We start from the raw sequence: 22,857 nt of genomic DNA, 5'->3' as shown, positions 1-22,857 counted from the left end.
TTCCTTGATGTTTCTTAGTTTTGCAAAGCAAGATCACAACTCTAGATTTTCCCCACGCCTAGCCAAAACAGCGTTTCCTGAAGGATATGGACTTCTGTGGGAAAGGCCACTGCAAGTGTGATGTCTTAGTGTTTCTAGACAGGAGGAGCTAGCCTTGGATTCATTTTGGGTGGCGAGTGGGCCTGAGACAACCAGTAAACCTACATCTCGGGGCCAATTTGACACACCTTACTTTCCCTCTGTTTTGTCTTAGGCAGAAGATTATAACCAAGGGCAAGCAGATGTGTGAGATCTTCTATTCTAAGAGTGGACATACAAACCAGTTTTCAGGCAAGTTCTATGATGCTGTTTGTGATTTCAAACCCTGAAAGTTTTGTGGTTTTTTCTTGTTGGTGGTGGTGGTGATTTTTTTATTTTTTATTTATTTATTTAAAAAAACAACCAACCAACCCTTAGCAACCATTAGTTCAAGTGGAAAAAAACAAAAACAAAAACCGGTCATCGTTTCTTCTGATTAGCAAAGACTAAGGACTAAAATATTTGGGGAAACTGATTGTGAATGTTAGATTATTTTACTCGCAGCTCGCGAAGTACATTTTGTATGCATAGAAGGGCAGGGCTAGGTGGACTCTCTGATCGCCCCAAACGGTCGACTATCTCAATTTCTAAGCAGAGGAGGAGGCACCAGGTCTTCCTCAGTATGAGCACAGGCCTACCTGTGCAAATCCCGGGATTAACTCCATTTTTTTTTTCCTAACAGAGCCCCGCATTCGAGCCCCGTGGGACCCGGAGGCTGCCAACCAGAGCCAGCATGCAGAACAGTGAGTGTCTTTGGTCTTTCGCTGAACTTTTGGGGTAGAGGTGGTGGGTTAGGGGAGCGTACTGAATCTTGGGCCCTGGGGAGTCCAGGCTACTGGGAGGGAGGGAGGAGGCCTGGAGAATTTTTCCCAACTATACACACGGTTCATGCCAAGTAGCCCGCTAGAGAGGGCAGGGAGGCATTTGTTCTACTGTGCTTCAGAAGGGAAGAGGCTGGGTCCCTTCAAAACTACTCGCCCGAGTTTTTGATGCTGCAGTGGAGAAACCCCACCCCATCCCCCCCCCCAAATCCTGTAACTCATACCCCCTCCCTGCCCCTGCCCGGGCTCTGACCCCAGAGAGAGGGGCTGGGCTGAGCAGGGCGGGGCGAAGGCTTCTCCTGAGAAGAGGAGGCCCCTTTGGGCTTGGCCAAGACTGAACACCTCCTCCGACCCCAGGGGTGGGGGCCTTCCCTCCTCTAGTCAATCTCAGGCCAGCTTCTTCCCTCCCCATCCTAGCTACTCGCCTAGAAGGGAAGGGGAGTGGAACACTCAGAGCCGGTATCCTGACCGGGAAGTAGGGAAGTAAACCGCACAACCAGTAGAAAGCAGGCGTTACAGAGTCTGGGAAGAGTGGAGGCTGCCTGGAGCAGGAATTGGGAAAAGTTTGCCCTGGCAAGTGCAGTTCTCTGAGTCCTGCTTGTTCCAGTTCCTGGTACCTTTGATGCCCTAGCCTTTGTGCCTGCCTTCTCACCTTTGGCCAGGCCCTTTGGGCCCCAACCTTTCTGTTTAGCCAATGGCGCTGGTATGTGACAGAGTTAAGCCTAAAAGTCAGGCCTGGCAGCCAATGAAACTAGGACGGGAAAGGTTAAGATTAGGGAGTCTACAGAGGTTTAAAGATACAGCTGTGCTTGGCCGCCTAGAGAGGCCTAGGTCTTCCTGAAACCTGCGGTTGGTTGGGGAACTGCACTGGTTTCAGAGAGTCTCCCCAGAAGCTCAAATTCCTGTTCTGGAATACCTGGCTGCCCCATTGATGCCACAGGATCGGGGTGGGGAGCTAAACTCGGGAAAGGGAGCGAAGGGGGAGTTTTACAGGTGTATTTGTGCAGAACTTGTCAGACCCAAGGCCTTGGCCCGGGAAGCACTTCCCTTGGCGAAGTGAAGTGAATATCCTGAAGCTCAGACTCCCCAGCCTTAGGTTTTCAGGTGGGCCCAGGCGCTCAGCCACAAGCGTTTGCCACTCCTCGATGACCTGGCTGGCAGGCCCACAGGGGCACGGGTCGCGGGTTGGCCTGTAGGCTTTGTGCCGCTGGTTCCCGAGTGTGCGCAAGGCGCGGAGCATCCAAATTGACACCATATGTTTTCCTATTAGAAGCTTTGCGGTCGAATTCTAGGCGCATAATCATCGCCACTGGGCAAGAACGCCAGCAGTCCCTAGGGAAGGGACACAATGATTGAGGCTTAACCTCTAAAGGGGAATTTAGAGCTATGTTTCCTCGCTGCCATTTCGATGCTGGCAGAGGCGCCCTGGCCCACTGTCTCTCGGACCAGCTCATGCGGGATGCAGCTGTGGAGGTGCTGGCCACGTTATTTTTGCAATAGAAGAGGAGGAGAAAAAAAAAATCTACGATTAGAGGCCTTGTAGGCTCTGTCATCTGTAGACAGAGGAAATTACCCTGATTCTGCTTGGAAAGTTTCTCTTGATTTCTCTGAGACGGCCTTTCTTTTTCTGAGAAGGCTTGCCCAGAGATGGGCCTCCATAACCTGCATAGTAAATGAGACTTAGAAAGCCAAGGTAGACGATAAAGATAATTTATGAGAAACTGGAAGCGCAGGGTAGGCCTTGCCCTGTTGGAGAGCAACTATCTCCAGCAAATGTGCAGTGTACCTTCTTGCTCTGGCCCGGGCCGGCCGGAGCCCAGATCCCTAAACGCCTGTCACTTTTCATCGAATTGAGGCCCCGCCCCCCCTCGGTGAGTTATATCCCCCCCCCCCAGCCCCAAGCCTCGGGCTACCCTGCAAACGCAGCTCCCCTCGAAGGGTAGACGAGTGCAGTTCATTCTCGTCTGAGTGATCTACAAATAGGGACGGAAAGGGTCGTTTTATCACGGTCCCGTTTGTCGTGACGATGCAATTTCCCGGAGCGGAGCACTGTCACAAAGTGACAAGGCTGCCACAAGCGCCCCGACTGATCTTTTCAATTAGCCTTCCATGCATGATCCGGAGCGACTTCCGCCTATTTCCAGAAATTAAGCTCAAACTTGACGTGCAGCTAGTTTTATTTTAAAGACAAATGTCAGAGAGGCTCATCATATTTTCCCCCCTCTTCTATATTTGGAGCTTATTTATTGCTAAGAAGCACAGGCTCTTGGAGTCAATTTATCAGGAGGCTCCAGGAGAAGAGAGAAGAGAGCAGAGAAGAGAGGAGCTGGGAACTGGGAACCCCGTCTTCTCCTGAGAGGGCTTCTGTCTAGAGACGGGGCTGCAGGTTGGAGACGCCTGAGGAAGTGGAAAGAGGGGACTGGCTTTATTTGTGTGCCTGTTGTTTCGGAAGAGGATAATTCAGGGAGGCGCTCCTTCCCTGCCCTAAGACTAGACAATGGGATGAGATTGTGAGACCGGAGTTAAGGAGGGACGGCTGATACTGCGATATGGTCTTTTTCTCTTTCTGTTTTGGGTTTCGGTTAATATTTGTGTCTTTGGCTGAGGGGGAGGGCGGAGTTCAGCAGGGGAAGTAAAGCCAGTAGTGGCCGGTGCTGCTGTAGACTTCAGGCTTTGCTCAGCAATTGGGGCAGGCAGACCACACTGTGCATGGGGGGCTTCCAGTTCCATGTCTTCTGTGGAGGCACGGATTGGGGTTTACTAGCTATCAATTTGTCTTTTGAGATCTTTTCTATTCTACACACACGCGCACACACACACACACACACACACACACACACACAGCGCTACATACTGTGTGCCTCTGCCAGAGTTAAATCACGATGCAAACGTTTTATGATGCTCTGCCCAGCCGTTGCAGGGCTTGGGATGGCAGTGCTGTTCTAACAGTGCAGGAACTACAGCGTGTTCTCTCTGATGACTCTCAAAGGTGGCGTTTAGGGAGGAGATTTTAAAAACTGTTGTTTGCCCCCTTGTGGGTTCCAAGCAGGTCTGGAGTCCTACGCAGGGGGCAATGGGTTCAGGGAACTGTTGGGGTGATGGTACTGGGTGGAATTGTTCCAGTCTGACAACAGTCCAATGGGCAGGGTCAATCTGGATTTGAGGCTGGGCTGCCTCAAATGCCCTGCCTGGCTGGTGGTCCTGTTGTTGGGTGTTTCTTTCTTTCTTTCTTTTTAAATTTTAAATCAGGACCTGATTGCTGAGGTTTGCACAGGTTGGCAGGGAGCTGAGGTTGCATTGTGCTTCTTCTTCTTCTTCTTCTTCTTCTTCTTCTTCTTCTTCTTCTTCTTCTTCTTCTTCTTCTTCTTCTTCTTCTTCTTCTTCTTCTTCTTTCTCCTCCTCCTCCTTCTTTCTTCCTTCTTCCTTCTTCTGTTCTACTTCTCTTTTTGCTCTCCTCTCCTCCTCCTTTCCTTAGGTCACAGCGGAGTGAATCAGCTTGGTGGTGTCTTTGTCAACGGGCGGCCACTGCCAGACTCCACCAGGCAGAAGATCGTAGAGCTAGCTCACAGCGGGGCCCGGCCGTGCGACATTTCCCGAATTCTGCAGGTGATCCTCCCGTGGCTGTCCCACTCGCCGCGCCCCCCACCCCTCAGCCCTCCACACTTTAAGCGTCCTCTCTTCATTTCCTACTGTAAATGCTAATTATGGCCCCGAACCCTCACTCACTCCATCCCAACCAACTCCCCTACCTTCTGGCTTTCCCCTCTCTTTCCACCATGGTCCTTGTCTATTTCAACCTCACTCAGTCAGTTACATAAGATAATTCATCTGCGTTAGAAAAAAATGTGTGAATTAAAAAAATATATCTTTGCATTTGGTAAAGACATTCATTATGTGAACAGTGTATAAACTGTAATGAGCTAAGTCATATAAATTGGGATAATCTCATTCTCCTCTCCCCATTCCACTATAACCTCAAATTTTAAGAGATTTGTTTGCGATTTTCATACATATGAAGAATGTATATGGATTCTAGAAGGCAAATGCTGTTTATTCCTCTAATTCACATTTGCTCAATTGAGCAAAAATTTAAGGGAAAAAAGGTAAAAACAAAATTCAATGATTTTTCCCTTTGTTCTTTACAACATAATACTATTTTAAGCAAGCTTTGCACAAAAAAATTAACCTGACTTCGTTTTGATGCATCTTCACACAGTGTTTAGGAACACAGTTTAAAAAGCTTTTAAAATTAATTCAAAGTGTTTGAAAGTATCATTATATTTGTAGTTTTAGGGCTACAAATGTAATTTTAAGAAAAAAAGCTCTCTACAGTAAGTTCTCGTACCATTGAAGGTATATTTTTGTGTTATAGACCCATGCAGATGCAAAAGTCCAAGTGCTGGACAATGAAAACGTAAGCTTGTCATTGTTTAAAGCATACTTAAACAATTTTATTTTTGTCTTGAAATTATTAATAATGTGGTTTTCTGTCCACTTCCCCTATGCAGGTGTCCAACGGATGTGTGAGTAAAATTCTGGGCAGGTATTACGAGACTGGCTCCATCAGACCCAGGGCAATCGGAGGTAGTAAACCAAGAGTAGCCACTCCAGAAGTTGTGAGCAAAATAGCCCAGTATAAACGGGAGTGCCCATCCATCTTTGCTTGGGAAATCCGAGACAGATTATTATCCGAGGGGGTCTGTACCAACGATAACATACCCAGTGTAAGTTCATTGTGAACCTTTGCCTTCCTTGCCCCAATCCCCTCACCACCTTTTCCTTTTTCTCCTTCCACTTTTTTCCCTCCCCGTGTCTTTTTTGTTTGTCTCCCCCCCCCCCCCATTTACATGGGTCTCCACGGTACCAGGGGAATAGTGAGAGGTGTGCTTTGACTTTTTGACCATCTGGAAAATGAGAGTCAGGTGTGGGGAGTTCATTTGAATGCCAAAAGCCAGGGTTTGAAGGAACTGGGGAAAGACTTAAGTCGCAGAGTAATGACAATGAAAACCAGCTTGAACTGACCCCCACCCCCAGCACCTGTCTTTCAGGCAACACACATTTATTTATGCTCTACAATAAAATAAACCTGTAAATTAACTACAAATCTTTTATTGGGGAGGGGAGTCTTTGACCGCCAAGCAACCCAGTGAGTTAGGTTCTTAGTACTATCTAGGGAGGTGAAGGACTGCTCCTTCCTCTTTACCCAGCTTCATTTCCAGGAACAAAGTGATAGCTGCCATTCTTTCCACAGAGTAGCTAAAAATCTGGGGTGGCTGAGAGCTTTTGCATGTGTGGTGGGTCGTTCTTTAAAACCTGGGAGAGCTGAGCTGGGGACCGAAGGCGGGGTGACTGTGTCTTTCGGAGACACTACCATTTGGTTTGATTTGCAGGTGTCATCAATAAACAGAGTTCTTCGCAACCTGGCTAGCGAAAAGCAACAGATGGGCGCAGACGGCATGTATGATAAACTAAGGATGTTGAACGGGCAGACCGGAAGCTGGGGCACCCGCCCTGGTTGGTATCCCGGGACTTCAGTACCAGGGCAACCTACACAAGGTAAAACTCAAGCAGCCATCTTCCGGTAACTCTTCCCTCCTCTGGGCTCCCAGTGGGAAAGAGGGCACTGCCCTGGAAGGCTTGGGTACTCCAACTCCCACTTCGTGTAACTGGCGTTTATGAAACCATCGTGTTGGCTCTTGTTGACAGTGAGGGCTCTATGTATGTCAACAACGGTATGAAGTGGCTGGGAGGTTGAGCCTGTGTAAGGTCGAGCCTCCGTGGTGCCCTTTCAAATTTGACATTAACATTCAGTAGAGCCCACTTGCAGTACAAGTGTGACAAGTTAGCACACTGGCATCATTTGCTTTTGAAGTAATTGACAAAATTATAAGACTTTGAGTAAGGCGGTAGGAGAGGCTGAACCCCCTACATGCATGGTCGATTTGAAGATCGCCACTGGAAGTGCTGGGTCCCCTCTCCCAAGTTTAACAATTTCAACATTTTAACCCACTCACCCCCTCTCTGCCCGTTGGTTAGTTCCCGTTCTTATTCTTTATGGGTGGCAACTGGTTAGAAGTGGGGTAGGGAAACTGAGTACCGGGCTGAGGGTTCAGTGAAAGGTTCTGAGCCTGGGAGGATAGTTGAGAACTATATCGTCCAGTCCCAGGTTCCGTGAGAAAGCTGTCGGAAGAGAGGTGGGCGAGTTAGCTCTCTCCCCTTTCCACTCACACCGAGGTAACTTGGTCAAGAACAGGAAACAGTTTACTCCGAAGATTAATCGGTATTTGTTGTCCTTGTGACAAGGAGATAATATGCGGGATAATGGGACGTGGCGTCTCACTCCCGGGAGTACCACAGAGCCTGGGGGCTCAGGGCCGGGGGCGACGCAAGGCTGCTGAGACTCGGTGAGCTCTTGGATCAGGCCCGCGTGCAGGGCGCCTCCACAGTGCCGGGTTAGAGAAGGGAAAATCGGTAACAGTATGCGAAATATCTGGTACAAAGGATGCTTCTGTCACTTGCAAGAATTTGTTATGGGAACAATCCTGTCGCTCTGTAATTGCTCATTAGAGAACGTTTTGTTTCTCATTAAGGCGACATGAATAAGCGTCTAGTTGAAGGAGACAGCTGTAGAAATGTTCCACAAGAGACCTCTGGACACGATTCGGCACCAATTGCCAATTAGACATGTCAGTTTTAAGAGCAGAAAACAATATAGGACGGACACTGGGACGATAGGGAGAAAAACGCTCCTTTCTGGTTTCCCAGCGCCGCCGCTCCAGGCCAGTGCGGGACTTCCCGAGGCGCAGGCCCCGACTCCCCAGGGTGACCCTGCTCACGTGACCTCGAACCTGCAGCCTTGAGAGTTGTAGCTCAGAAAACTCACAGGTTCAGGCCTCTCTCTCTCCTGTCTCCAGTAAGACCAGCTAGGAAAAGATGTAGCCAACCCTGCACCGCCTGACGTTTGAAGCTGTAGGACTCCCGCACTCATACCCACGGAACACACCCCAGCGAAGCTGGAACTCCATCTGGTGACCTTCCTCTCTCCACCCCCAGCACTCCGGAGTCCTGCTGACCCCTTCCCCGCCCACTAGATCGAAGGTGTCTCGGTTGTAGGCAATAGGCCCAGAAGTTCAGACCTAGGGGGGCTGAGGCCAGAAGCCCCCATCCCTGGGTCTCCCTGGTGTTTAGGGCTTACGTTTGCTTGAGGATCAGGGTATGGGCATCCCCTTCTGTTTCCGTTTCTGAGACTAAAGTCCAGGGCAGTAGCTTCCTCTGGAGGTGGAGCGCGGCCCGTTTAGGGCAGTTTTTTTTTGTTTTTGTTTTTTTTTTTCATTTCTGGGTGCAGCAGAGCTACAGACAAAACCCTAAGGGCCTTGGTGGTGATCACTGGGGGCGAGAGGTGGCGCTAGTTCAGGGACTTTTAACTTAATGCAGCTAGTTACTAAAGAAAGCTGGGTGGTACACTTCCTAAGCGTCCTACCCATCCACCCTGTTTACCCCCCATCTAAGTGCTCCCCTCCCCCAAGACTCTCTGCCCCTCCTCCAGCGTGGGGAGGAAGCGTGGCTCCAAAGGAGCTTAGAATCTTGGGCGTGGGGACCTCGGGCTCTGTTGGTGAGTGTCGGTTTGCGAGGCTTAAGTTCCTGGGGATTCCTCTGGCCTTTTGGTGCTAAGAGGATCTCCCTCCCTTTCTGGCCCCCTTTCCCGGCCCGAGATGCTGATCTTAGGTTTTAAAGAGTCCATTTCCAGAAGCATAAGGAGAGGTTAGGTCTCTGACGGAGACAAATATGGTTTCCATCCGATCTACGCCACGCGGCGGCGAATAAAATCCTGAGGACGAGGGCTGACAATAACAAGATGACTCTATCCAGTCCCAGTTCTCCGGCGATTTGGTGGTTTTAGGGATCACGAAGATCCCTTTTTCCCATCTCCTCCCCTCTCCCCAACCCCCATAATACCCAGGCCCTCTATAGGATTTAGTCAGCTTCCTTTCAACAGATGCTTCAATGTTTTGATTCGCGCTCCAGAGCTGAAAAGGTTCCGCAACCGCGTTGCTATCTTTTCTTGCTTGTTTTCCGCCTCACTGATTAAGACCTGAGAAACTAAGGAATGATTTTACTTCCCAGCGTCTTTTTTTTTTTCTTCTTCTTTCTTTCTGTTTCCCCCTCTCCCTCTCTCCCTTCTCCTTCTCCCAGGAACCAAATCCTGTCCCCAGCGTCAGATGGTCTTGGGGCTGGGATAATGGGAGGTGCTTTCACTCTCTGCTCGGATTAGGCAGGGAGGTGTGCGGCTCCCATTGAAGGTCCCTTCTTTGCGCCGCCAGGAGGGGGGACGCCTTTTAAAGGAGATATCTTAATTGTCTGCCACTTAGGTTTATCTTGTAGGGAATTAGAAAGCTCTAACTTCTATTTTTAGTTTCTTAAAAGATTTAAGGGTGGAAGGTAAAGCCACTAAAGAAAAACAAAAACAAAACAAAACAAAAAACCCCAAACAAAACCCCAAGCTTTATCTAAGTGACCACTCAGCCACCTGGCTGCAAACAGCTGTTATTTTTGAGTAATGAACGTATTTTCAGTGCTGTTCTCTGGCTTGGTTAAGATGTGGTGGTGGCGGCTGCAGCATTTAATCCTTATTGACTCTGATTCCACTTAAACTAAATATATAAAATATAATATATATTTCATATATATATAATATGAAAAGGAAAAAAGATATAAAATGCATTTTTCCTGTTCCTATATGCTTAATTTTTCTCCCTAAATATCACTCCCCAAGTCAGTGAAGGCCCTAGGCTTTTATCTCCAGTGCGTGCTTGTGTGTGGTGCCTGAACTTGGAGGGCGATGGATAAAATCCCTACGCTTTAAAATTAGGGTGACGTCAAAGAAGCAGATGAATGCTATCTGCAGGCATCTTCTGAGGGAGACCCCCAGCTTTGTTTAATTGGCAAGATACAACATGCTAGAGAAGGGACAGGGGTGGGTCCAGGGATTTTCTTTTGGGTGGAGGCGTGAGTGTCCAGGCCAGATTGTGTTTGTGTTTTCCAAAAGCAGTAACCGATGGACTTTTCTAGTAGACCCAAAGGGCTTTAAAAAAAAAAAATCCTCCACTGAATCTGACAATAAAAGGGACAAGCCATCTTCATCCTCTCCTCCCTCCCCCCCGAAAAACCACTTTAAAAAGTCCTCCAGAGACCTGGGGCAGCAAATTAGCACGGCCACTTGTGTGCCCCTACACGTGAGTTTGGCGTGTCTCCTCCAGCAGCGACCCTCCCCTCCCCCACCCATCTGATGTAGGGCAGGACGCCCGCGGCTTGTTTACCAATACAGGCTCCCTCCTTCTCCTTTTCGTCTTTTCTCCCACCTCAGTCGACCCTCCAGTCTCTTTTTCCTCTCCACATTTTCCCCGCTGTCCCTTCTTATACCTTTTGGCCACCATCTCTTTGGAATACCCCCACCCCGCCCTTCCCCCAAGCCATTCTTTCCTTTCCCTCCCTACTCTCTTTAGCCTCTCTTCTTCCGCCTCCCCTCAGCCCCAACTCTAGTCCTCGTCCACCCTCTCCACCTCCCTCCACCCCCTGCCCTGGCCCCCCATCCACCACCATCACCACCCCCTCCGCCCAGTCAAGCGCCCTAAATAGCACCGAGGCGCCCGCTCTCCGGACAGTGATTAATGACAGCAGTGCAGAGGGGTTAACACACTTCGCTGAAAAGTCTGTTGACTGGGCGGCTTGTAACACAATGTGGCCCGCTGCACGCCTCAAGAGAATCCTTTTGTTGTCCGTGCTCATTGTGGCCTCAAAATTCTGCCCACGAAAGTTTGCCAACGCTCCTGCCCCAGGAGTTTAATAGTTTCCCTTACTCGCAGGGCATTGTGTGGTGCTGAAAAGCAGCCCCTCGCTATTCAAGTGTTGGTGGTCATCTCAATAGATCTCCAAGGGCCCATATGGTGGCCAGTGCCGATGAATCCGCCTGTTTAAATGGGGGAGAAAGTTGGGGTTTTAAAACATTTCAAAGTTCCTGAAAAGATCCCACTAGATCCTGTCACAATTCCCTGAACTCTTTGAAGGCGCTGCCTATTGTCTCCTGGTTATAAATGATATTCCTGGCCAAGTCGATTCCCACAGAGGTCTGGCGGCCCCTCCCCCCAAACTGGCCAAGTTTCTAGGATCGGGAGGGGGACAGTCGCTGTTGGTATCCAGTAGGGACCACAGGCCTCAGGACCCAAGACTCAGCCTTCAGTGCCCTGGGAAGCCCAGCCAGGGATGGAATTTCCTTTTCACAGGCTGCCTCCTTGCAGGCAAGGTGCACGGCAGAGCCAGCTAGCCCAAGTGCACATCTCTCCACCAAGCGCAAAGGAAAACAATGAAACTTTCCCTGTTTAATGATAGAAATTACATTAAAAGTGGTGGAAATGCCCTAATTAAAAATGTACCACTTAAATGATAGGCCAAGGATTCAGCTGCGGCATAGCATATTTAGCTAGTTAGTGAACTCTCCACGATTTCTTTTTTAAAATTACACGTTAAAAATTTAAAAGAAATCTTACTTTTCTCTGGTGCAACACATTACAAAGAATGGACAGTCCTTTTATCTAAATATAAAATTCCATTTTCAGCAATTATAGCCCTGTTCTTGCTGATGATTTAATTGCAGCTGTGTCGGAGTAGGTGTCAAGGCGAAACGCACTCACACAATGGTTGAATAAAACTGCAGAACAATGCAAGCGCTTCTAAATTCACAACCTTTAAAATGAAATTGACTGTGCAGAATTCAAATAAAAACTAGATAAATATTTTTTTTAAAGATTACAAGCTTGGTTTGGTTTCTTAATAGCATTTTCTACAAACCTATCAACATCTAATTGATTAGATAGGAATTACTGATTATAGATCAGCTGAAACCTTGCACATCACTCTATTTCCCCAAACACAGCCATAGGTAAATCCTTTCTGCAGGGCTGGAACTGGCGGTGGCCTATGGGGGAAGTCAGTAGTGAAAGATCCTTTTGCCTGGAAACTTTTTGGATTGCTTTGTCATTCAAGGAAATGCTGTGAGAGGACTGTCAGGTCTCATCTAGATGAAAACATAAAGGAAATGGATTCAGGTGACAGCGTCCTTCCGGGAAGGCTAACTCCTGATTACCTTAGCAAGGCTTTGTGGGGACTCAGACTGCCTAGTCTTTGGAGTTTATAACTATCGCAAGTCCCATTCAGAGTCCCCCCACCCCATGTCAGCCCACTTTCTGTTATTGTCCCATTCTTTTTGTTGCAGATGGCTGCCAGCAACAGGAAGGAGGGGGAGAGAACACCAACTCCATCAGTTCGAATGGGGAGGACTCGGATGAGGCTCAAATGCGACTCCAGCTGAAGCGGAAGCTGCAGAGAAATAGAACATCTTTCACCCAGGAACAGATTGAGGCTCTGGAGAAAGGTGATGGGGATTTTTCAAAGCGGGGAAGTCTTAAGTCAAAGTAAATGCCACACCAAACAGCACAAAGGGCTAAATTTAGCAGGGGTCCTTTGCATAAAAGACTGAACCCCTCCTTTCCTCCTCCTCCTCTTCTGTCTCCCCCCCACCTCTGCACATCTTCTCAGGGGGGTGGATATCCACGTGCATTTTCTTTCTTTTCACATACCAGTAAGTTGAAAGATTCAAATTCTGACATATAAAGAAAATGATGTTCTGGCTGTCCCAGGGTGCAGATGGTAACACTCACTGAATATCATTCCAAAGAAAACTTCACTTAGTTCTGGCGGGAAAGTTCTAGCAAGTACAGACAACACACTGTAGAGTTATTTGAGAGGAAATTGGTTGGAGGAGAGGGCAGTGGGGTGGCAAAAGGCAGTTTGATCCAGGGTTCAAATATTTTTGTGTAGTTCCGTATTAACATGTAAAACCGACTTACTCTTCCAGAGTTTGAGAGGACCCATTATCCAGATGTGTTCGCCCGGGAAAGACTAGCAGCCAAAATAGACCTACCTGAAGCACGTATACAGGTACCTAGGGACGATGTGGCTTTTATGCATTGAGTCTTATTCCTTGCCTTGCCTGTATACCAGTCATTTCTATAACTAGTGACAGGGTCAGTTTGCAAAGACCCTCTTGTGCTAAGGCACGGTGGAAATGGAGGCGCTTTTGTTTGTGGCAGAGATGGTAGGGAGCACAGGGCTAACCTGTTCCCCACACTTCCAGGTATGGTTTTCTAATCGAAGGGCCAAATGGAGAAGAGAAGAGAAACTGCGGAACCAGAGAAGACAGGCCAGCAATACCCCTAGCCACATTCCTATCAGCAGCAGTTTCAGCACCAGTGTCTACCAGCCGATTCCACAGCCCACCACGCCTGGTAACTTGAAGTGTCCACTGCCAAGAAAGGTTCTTAAATCTGTTTGCCCTGGGCGCTCATTCTGTAATGACATCCCCCCCCTCTCTTTTCTCGTTCTCTCTTCTCTGCAGTTTCCTCCTTCACATCAGGCTCCATGTTGGGCCGAACGGACACTGCCCTCACCAACACGTACAGCGCTCTGCCACCTATGCCCAGCTTCACCATGGCAAACAACCTGCCTATGCAAGTAAGAGAGGCTGGCCACCTGCTGCACAGGACCAGGAATGGGTTAGGGCTTGCAGACCCCATCCGCTGCATTTACCCCCTTGGGAGTCCTTCTTGTGACAGTGATTGGCTTGACCAGTCAACTCTGGGACAGTCAATCCAATCTCTTTGAGATGATTGATTGACTGATTGATTCGTGCCCTTGAAAAACAAACACTCGATCTGTTCAGTCAAGTTAATGTGCCTTTTATCATCATGTTAACTGGGTAATTCTGGGTGGCAGTGTGAGTCTGTTTCGGGTACCAATGAAGCTTGTGCCATAAAGCGGAAATAATGATGGCATAATATAAGGTCCGAAGATGTCAGTGTGTAAAAACTTCATGTTTATGTTAGTATGTTCATATTAATAAACAGAATCAGCAGAAGTATTTTGATGATTACTTTTGGTCCATGTGAGAAACTAGTGAGGAAGAAAAACAGTGGGCTGTGAAGTGAGATTCCTCTTTACACAGTGAAATACATTTACTGAAATAGGGAAACTAGTTCTTTCTTTATTTAAAAGTAAACATGTAACAGAAAGTGTTTGCTTGAAATGTAATGTGTATCATCTGTAGATGATGTGGTAGACGGGTGGTAATCCTTGCTGCCTACAAAGCTGATGGCGTTCTCACTGTAGTATCCTGGCCTGTGCTCTTAGGGGCAGGTCCTGGATTCAGCTGGCACTTTCTAATGGTAGATGTACAGGCTCCGGGGATGTACTAGACCTTTGGGTGGATTCTTACTGGGGGATTCTTATGGGTCTTCTGCACCAGCATTTCTAAGTCTCCTGATTGCACAACCATTAGATAGAGATGGCTGATTGTATGAGCTGGGTGCCAGAAGTCAATGCTGGAAACAGTTCTGGGGTTACACAGATTGTTCATAATCCATTGAATATCTTCTGCCAGGTTTGGAATTCAAATAACAGCAAAATAGAAGTCTCCCAGTCTTCGGACCAATATTGGGACAGCTAGATAGAAAACTCTAGAGTATTTATTTACATGCTTCTCTTCTATGTCGCTTGGTTTTTATTGGCCATAGCACAACTGACATACATGAAGGGACCAACAGTCCATTAGTTTGTGTTGCTGTAACCTGGAATTTTCCAGAAGTCAGGTTGCCTAGAGGAAGTGATTGCAGGAAGTAGAAACAAATGCAAGGTGAAATCCTGGCAGGGCCCTTTTGCCTGCTTGCCTTTTAAAACTTGACATGAGCATCTGACTTTAATGAGGCCACTGAGTGTTGTGTGGTGTTATATCTTATAGCAACATCTAGGTGTCTGTGAGCGTGACGTAGTGTGCACATGGAAAAACAAAATGGAATAATTAGATAGATGCTGGATTGTATTAAGCTTGCTTCTACATATAAAGAACTATGTTGGGTTGATTGATTTCAAATATTGATTTTCAAAATTTATACAGATTGTACAATAACAAAAGTAAATGGCTTTATCGAACAAGGAAAATAAAAAGGATCTGTGGTTTCACAGTTCAGAGAAAACTCCTCTTTAAGTTTTGGAATGGGGAGGGGTGGTCTCTCTGTCAGTGGCTTCATCCTGTTGACCAAAATCCCCTGTCTTGCAAAGAATGGGCGTCTTCCTCTGAGCCTTCTTCAGTGGGTGTCAGTCTTTGTGAATGAGGATTTGGGGGTGTCAAGCATGTGCAGAGCAGAGCTATTGCTGACACTGGGCTTCCGATTCACCTCATCAGTTTTCTGACCTACAATAACCTATGAGGACTCCCATGGGGGGATTATCCTGGCTCTGCCTATTTCTTTATTTCTTGTTTAGTTACAAGAGAAGTTTATCTCCTCAACGTTTCCATTTTGAATGCTTAGAAGACAGCAACACATCTTCTGGATGTGACTCAAACAGGACTTTGGGGTTAGTTAAGAAGTCAGTTAATTCTCAGGTCATGCTTAAGTTACGATCATTCGCTGACATTTCTGACCTCTTTAACCTCACTCCATTATGGTTGCATATTAAAACAAAACAAAACAAAACAAAACTTTACTCCTCCAAGTCCAGCACTGGAAGATTCCCAAAGTTCCCTGATTCCTCCTATTGCTCTCTTCCCCAAAGCTGAACTAGGGAATTTGGGGATCTTAGCATTCTCAAACAGATCTAGGTTTGTGCTAGGAACCCCTTGCACAGGTAAAGAGTGCAGACTGCCAACACTGACTGCGTGTTTGAATTTATTGTCCTAGACATTTGTCACACAGGTGGCTTTGCTCTGGTGGTGGCTGATGATGAAGGGTCAAGCTTAGACTTATTATATGGAATTCTAGTACATTCCACGGAGGCATCAGTAATGACCAGGCTTGCTGGCAGAGGCTCTGTAGAGCAGGAACCCCAGGATGGGGCTGTGTGGTGTGGTTCTGGTAATCACAGGTTTCTCTTTCTCTCGGCAGCCCCCAGTCCCCAGCCAGACCTCTTCATACTCCTGCATGCTACCCACCAGCCCTTCGGTAAATGGACGGAGTTATGACACCTACACCCCTCCGCACATGCAAACACACATGAACAGTCAGCCGATGGGCACCTCGGGGACCACTTCAACAGGTGAGCTCTGTAGTTGCGCAGAGGGGTCTACTGGTTCTCTTTAGCCAATCCATCACCTCAACTGTTCTACAGATGATTTGAGAGGAAACCTCTGGCCTTGCATCAAGGGGCGTGGTCAACATTTTACTGCTCTTGCCTTTAGAGAAAACTGACTGAAAAAGGAAATTCAGTTAAGTTAGTGAGTTGACACCATATAGACAAAAGAGATGTCATTTATGGTGGTGAATTGATCACAGAAACCGTGTATGAAGACAAGGCCCAAGATCAAATTTTCAGAAGACATCTTAGCCTGAGCTGGACAGTTGAGAGGGTCCACTGAGCTTGATGTGGGTATTTTTGGAAGACTTATACATCTTCTAGCTTCTTGATGCCAGCTGAAGAGGTACCACCTAAGTCTTTCAGAGATGGCTGTACTGAGAAACTTCTAAATGTGGGGGAGGTTGACTTGGGTTTCATGAGGTATGTGTGAACATAGTCTCTAGTTTCTAAAGGTCTCCTTTTCTTTCTAGTGACTGAAAGCTTTTTATTTTAATGTAAAGAAAAAAAGAAGTATTATGAAGTGCCAGGGGTTTTAGAAGGTCTGTGTGTTCATGCTGCCTGCCATCTTTCGAGTCTACCCTTGTGGCTATTTTTTTTTCTTTATTCATTTACAGGACTCATTTCCCCTGGAGTGTCAGTTCCTGTTCAAGTTCCCGGAAGTGAACCTGACATGTCTCAGTATTGGCCCCGATTACAGTAAAGAGAGAGGAAACCGTGTTCACTCAGTCAGTGACTATGTGGACACAATAGTTGGGTGTTCAGGAAGGAAAGAGAAATGGCTGTTAGAAGCACTTCACTTTGCAACTGTGTCCTGTATTGGAGCCCGGGAATGGACTAGAAACAAGGACCTTTGCATACAGAAGGCACGGTATCAGTTGGAACAAATCTTCATTTTGGTATCCAAACTTTTATTAATTTTGGTGTATTATTTGTAAATGGGCATTTGTATGTTATAACGAAGAAAAGAACAACACAGGCTGGTGGATCTTGGATCTGTGTTGGCTCATGTGGTTGTTTAAAGGAAACCATGATTGACAAGATTTGCCATGGATTTAAGAGTTTTATCAAGATATATCGAATACTTCTACCCATCTGTTCATAGTTTATGGACTGATGTTCCAAGTTTGTATCATTCCTTTGCATATAATTAAACCTGGAACAACACACACTAGATATATGTAAGAAATATCCATTGGTTTTCCAAAGGTTGTTAACAGATGAAGTTTATGTGCAAAAAAGGGTAAGATATAAATTCAAGGAGAAGTTGATAGCTAAAAGGTAGAGTGTGTCTTCGATATAATCCAATTTGTTTTATGTCAAAATGTAAGTATTTGTCTTCCCTAGAAATCCTCAGAATGATTTCTATAATAAAGTTAATTTCATTTATATTTGACAAGAATACTCTATAGATGTTTTATACACATTTTCATGCAATCATTTGTTTCTTTCTTGGCCAGCAAAAAGTTAATTGTTCTTAGATATAGCTGTATTACTGTTCACAGTCCAATCATTTTGTGCATCTAGAATTCATTCCTAATCAATTAAAAGTGCTTGCAAGAGTTTTAAACCTAAGTGTTTTGAAGTTGTTCACAAATACATATCAAAATTAACCATTGTTGATTGTAAAAACCATGCCAAAGCCTTTGTATTTTCTTTATTACACTATTTTCTTTTTAACCTTATAGTGTGGTGTTACAAATTTTGTTTCCACATTAGATTAACATCCTCAAACAATGGTTAGGTTCCTATACACTCCATTTTATAACCTTATGGTCCTCAAGGAAATAATTTTTACAGACACCAGAAGTTGACTATGTATCAGGAAAAAAAAAACATTCACAGCTCTGTGAATCTGCATCCTACAACAAGTACAGAAAATGGTAGTCCTTCCAATTTATCCATTTATTTCATTTAAGAGCCCAAAGTGTAGAAATAATTTTAAAAAAATGCAACATGCGATTCCTTAGGAATCGTGTTTTGAACTGAGGCTGGCATTTTCAAACTGGGCCACAATAATTTCACTGAAGTATATTCAAAGGTTGAGTTCGGAAACAAGACTCTCGGAAAGCTGCTGCCCTCTCAGACAACACCTCTCCCTATCCTGTCTCCCTCCTCTTTGCACACGAGGCACCGGTTCCCATTGAACCCCTACAGCTGTTCCCATTTGAGTCCTGCTTTCTGTGCCGCTGGGGCTGGTTGGAGGGTGGAGGGGGAATGTTGCATGTCAAGGAATAATGAGCGCAGACACATCAACAGACAACAACAAAGCACACTGTGACTGGCCAGTGGGAGTTAAAGGCCTTCAGTCATTGGCAGCTGAAGCCAAACATCCCCAAGTCTACGAAGCAGGGCCCATTGTTGGCCAGTTGTTATTTGCAGAGAAGCACAGATCTGATCATGTTTAAAGTGGCGGCACGCAGGGCAGGAGTGCCTGAGCCCAAGCAGTGGATGGAAAGAAGAAATAAGCCTTTGTTGGGTAGAAAAAGGCCTGCCTGGCTGTTATTTTCTGTCTGTTGTGTGCAACACTTAAGTCAAAGTAGACATATTTTCTTCAGGGAACTGCAGTGAAAAACATGTGTGTGGGGCTCCTGACTGTCTGGATTAAAAATATTCATACATGGAGAAATGTCTGGGTACACACTTCCATGGACTCAAACTCTAATTTTTTTTAAGTCCTAAAGACAAATGATAAGAAATAAATGATTTGAGGATTTGGACATCTCCCATTTGGTAGTTATGCTATCGCCTATGAGCAAATGACTTAGATCTATTAATTTTTTTCTAGCAGAATTGCTTTATGTTTAGAGATGCCATCCTAACTGGACTGCTATTTTTGTGTGTGTGCTTGTAATCACTGTCCGTGTCAGCCTGCACTGCCTGCTGGCACACATATACTACTGGTACAATCGCCCTTGCAGACATTTCTGCCTCCTGACATTTTGCAGTCTCCATTCCCTGAGGGATGTGTGTTGAAGGAACTGTCAGAGCAGGGCTGTCTGTGTTGCAGCCACTCCTGGCTGGCTTATTTCTTCCTCAGAAAAAAAGAGCAGTTTCTAACTGGCTGTGTTTGGGCTGGGGTCAGGCAGTCTGTGCTGGCCCCCGGCCCTGCCGAGGAGAGCACACAGACGACAGAGAATGGCACATGGAATTCGGGGTGTCAGATCTGGGAGTGATGTGAGGACTGAGGCTCTGGATGTGTGCAGCTGGGCACGTATACAAGTCCTCAGAGGGTCAAGATTGCCAGGGTGCAGTGACACAGCCTGGTATGTTCTGAAGGAGGGATGCTCAGCTGTGGAAGCCTCTGGTCCAGCAGGATGAGAGCAGCAGCCTTGCCTTCTGTCCGCATGCACCCTAGAGAGATGAGCTGTCTGTATCCCAGGCTGTGTGGTTCTGGTGCCGGGTAACTGGTTTTTGACTCCCAGTAGTCACTTTCATTTGTTTATTTACGGACGGATATGTTTTATAGATTTTGCAATGGAAAATCTGCAGGGATGTTTTAGTGCCATTTTCCAGGATGAAGACCAAATTTTATGACATTCTCTGTGAGAACAGCTCACGTTTTATCTCAAGGTTTGACTAACTTAGGGACATCAGGTGAATGGAATCAGGTTGAATCACTCTAGATCAGTGTTTCTCAACTTTCCTAACGCTGCGACCCTTTAATACAGTTCCTCACGTTGTGGTGATCCCCGGCCATAATCTTATTATGGCCTTTGATATTTCATAACTGTAATTTTCTACTCTTGCGAATTGTAATATAAATATCTGATATACAGGAATGATCCCTGTGAAAAAGTCATTCAACCCCCCAAAGTGGTCTCAACTCACGTGTTGAGAACCGCTACTCTAGGGGAAAATAACTTTGCTTTGCACTGCAATGAAATTCCAAGGGCGTACTTTCCAACAATTCTTATTCAGTGGTGAACAACTGGCTTCTCAACACTGCTGACATCACCTCCTCTTCCTGCTTAAATGAAACGTCACAAATGGGTTTCCTAAAAGTTCCATGTGTGGTGTTAACGTTTAGCTGCTTTGTTCTGTGCACGTTTGCGGTCACAGGATGGCACTGACTATCTCTATTCACGTCTTTGTGCTCTGGACCTTAATGTTCTCAAGAAAAAGTGATTTTTTGTTTTGTTTTGAGGGGGTGGTCTCTATATTGAGCTTATAGATGGCAATTACATATTATTCTGTTTTTCAAAAACTTTTTTTTGCCTTGGTCATAGATGAATAAACTGCTTGCTCATTTTTCAAGTTCAAAGTGTAAACCTTTAAGGTTTATATTGCTTCATTCGGATACTGTTGATGGTGACTATCCTGGGAACATAGTAATCTGATGTCTTAGAGATGACATTAATAATGGGCTTAACTGATATGGGTTTCCCCACACACCCTTGCTATAGGTGTATGTCCCATTCATTAAAATTAAAAGACAGGGAACCAACAGCAGGATATCCCTTGCTTTTGAAGCATTTTCATTTGTTCTGGTGTTAGTACTAGAAGGTTCTGGGTGTAGTGTTAAAGAATAAGTAAAAAATAAGTTAAGAAAAGTGATCTTGCTTAGTGGCTATTCACAAAAAATGCAGATGGTCTCAAAGCCCTTTACCTGAGCAACCTATAGTAGTCAAAATGTTTACCTCATGTTAAGGAAAAGCAGATATAGTACAGGGATGAATACCAGAAAGGGCTTTGGGCTTCACACACTAGAAGTACTGAAAAGATATAGGGATATTATAGATCTTCTATTTGACAGTATTCTCAAGTATTTATATTCCAGAGAGTTTAAAATATATGAGTAGAGTATACATTTTATAATGCATCAGTAGGATATGCATATATATATATATAGTGGCATATAATATACATATATTAATGTTTGTATTTTGAAGAGCAATATTTTCATGTGGGAAGTTGGGGTAATAGAGAACAAATTATCTCCAGATGAAGGAAAACATATTTTTAGAATGGGTTTGTATCAGAGGAAAACAAAATACAGCACCGTACAGCTGTGTACAACAGCAGCGTCTTCTTCCTTATTATTATTATTATTAAAATGTGCTGAGAGAACCTGAGAAACAAAGTGATAGATGTAGTGTTTTGGAAAGTACTCTATTTATTGAACAGTTCAAAATGTTTAATTTCTCCCTAAACTAAGGGTTCAAATATGCTTACTCAATTTCTAGGGAATTTATCTATTTGTAAAGCTCAAACCTACTAATAGTTGACCGTTAAATTTATAGATGTCGTAGCCAAGAAGCAGACCAATGACTTATTAAGTATTTCATAAGCAATCTGCCTATCCAATGGCCTCGTCCTTCCTTTCAGAGTCAGATGCCATGGGATGGTGCTGTGGTGTGTCTGTGTGGGATGACGCTCAGCAGGGTAAGAGGAAGGTTAGTTATTACACCAGTCAAACACTCACAATCTGTCAGAGGATGGCCGGGCTTCTGTGGATACTGTGCAACCTGACTTATTATCGATGGAGGAAATCAATTTTTTGAAGTTGTTTTAAATCTTAAAAGTACCTCTCCTCAACATAAAAGCCCTTTAATTTTAACTGACAGATCAATTCTGAAACTTTATTTTGAAAAGAAAATGGGGAAGAATTTGTGTCTTTAGAATTAAAAGGGATAAAAAAAATAAATCAGACATTCTAAAAAAAATAAAAAAATCACCCTGAGTTTTTTTTAGTGCTAATGAAGTCGTGGTGACAAAATAGTTGTCTTTTTGATTTTATCACAAAAAATAAACTGGTAGTGACAGGGTATGATGGAGAGATTGACGTCCTGGCAAATCACTGCCATTGATTCAATTATTCTAATTCTGAATAAGAGCTGTATACAGTCTGTGTTTATGCTACAGTGGGCTTTTTTTTTTTAAGTGACTGACATTCATCATATTGGTTAGACAGTTTTAAAGACCTAGTCTTTGTTTTCTACAATGTTGTCAAGAGCAAATAGAGTATAATTTGTGGTATATTAAAAGGAAGCTGCTTAAGATGTTAGTTAAAGGTGCTTCAAAATATTCTAATTTATTTGAAAATGTATTTTGGAAATTCAATTTCTGCCAATAGATGTTAAACATCTTTGAAAAACCTTGAGTCTTTAAATACATGCCAGGTGCTTTTGACCTTTCACTTTGTATCTATGGTCTGTCAAACCCTTCAAGAATATGGACCTATGGCACAAACCCTAGTGTCTTACAGGAAAACTTGGTCCATATGCTGTGTTCCCAAGACACATTACATGGTTAGAGACTCATTAACATGCTCAGCCAATGCTCATAGTTAACAAAGGGTTTAGGGAACACAATGGAAATCTGAGTTCGGTTCAGTTTTTCACTCTGTCTTAGACCCGCATTACATAACCTGTTCACCGGGCTTCGTGGACATCTCTGGGACACCAGCATTAGTGTTGACATAATTTCCCAGCACTGATGTCAGTCACAGAACTTTACATCAGCAGCCTACCCAGCTGCTCTGTGCAGTCCATCACGTGCTATGTGGGGTAAGTAAGATGAAATCCCCCAAATATGACTTTTGCCTTTAGCACTTTAAACAACAGGATGCACAAATGCAAACTGTTTCATGTACTAGCAAACAAAACATTCTTTTAAAAAAGTCTTAACAGTTTTTGGTGACCTTTTCAGAAAAACAGAGCAATGTATCACACACGGCTTGAATTCCCATTCTGTATCTATGGGCTGCAGCACGCATATTACCATCACCCCTTGCTATAGTCTACATAAACCAGGGACGATTCTAACGCATACCAGG

At 45.2% G+C, this 22,857-nt stretch overlaps 1 protein-coding gene across 2 annotated transcripts; it reads left to right on the top strand.

Annotated features, from left to right (window-relative positions):
- The first annotated feature begins 250 nt into the window (after nt 1-250).
- Nucleotides 251-17,764, top strand: Pax6 (paired box 6). 2 transcript variants are annotated; one of them, XM_048443682.2, is made up of 12 exons: nt 251-330; nt 761-821; nt 4,375-4,505; nt 5,272-5,313; nt 5,408-5,623; nt 6,290-6,455; nt 12,169-12,327; nt 12,811-12,893; nt 13,090-13,240; nt 13,351-13,466; nt 15,893-16,043; nt 16,697-17,764. In XM_048443682.2, the coding sequence occupies exons 2-12, from the start codon at nt 812-814 to the stop codon at nt 16,780-16,782; spliced, it is 1,311 nt and encodes a 436-aa protein (XP_048299639.1). In that variant the 5' UTR covers nt 251-330; nt 761-811; the 3' UTR covers nt 16,783-17,764. The 2 variants fall into 2 exon arrangements, with proteins under 2 accessions (XP_048299639.1, XP_048299640.1); XM_048443683.2 differs by lacking the exon at nt 5,272-5,313.
- Nucleotides 17,765-22,857: the final 5,093 nt, after the last annotated feature.

This window comes from Myodes glareolus, chromosome 10 (genome assembly GCF_982192425.1).
Source record: "Myodes glareolus chromosome 10, mMyoGla1.1, whole genome shotgun sequence".
Lineage (NCBI taxonomy): Eukaryota > Metazoa > Chordata > Mammalia > Rodentia > Cricetidae > Myodes > Myodes glareolus.
This window is presented reverse-complemented; position numbering and strand designations above follow the sequence as displayed.

Coding starts and splice junctions, on each gene's coding strand:
- Pax6 (XM_048443682.2), top strand. Junction 5,624..6,289: donor CCAACGATAACATACCCAGT/GTAAGTTCATTG, acceptor TTTGATTTGCAG/GTGTCATCAATAAACAGAGT. Junction 12,894..13,089: donor TACCTGAAGCACGTATACAG/GTACCTAGGGAC, acceptor CCACACTTCCAG/GTATGGTTTTCTAATCGAAG.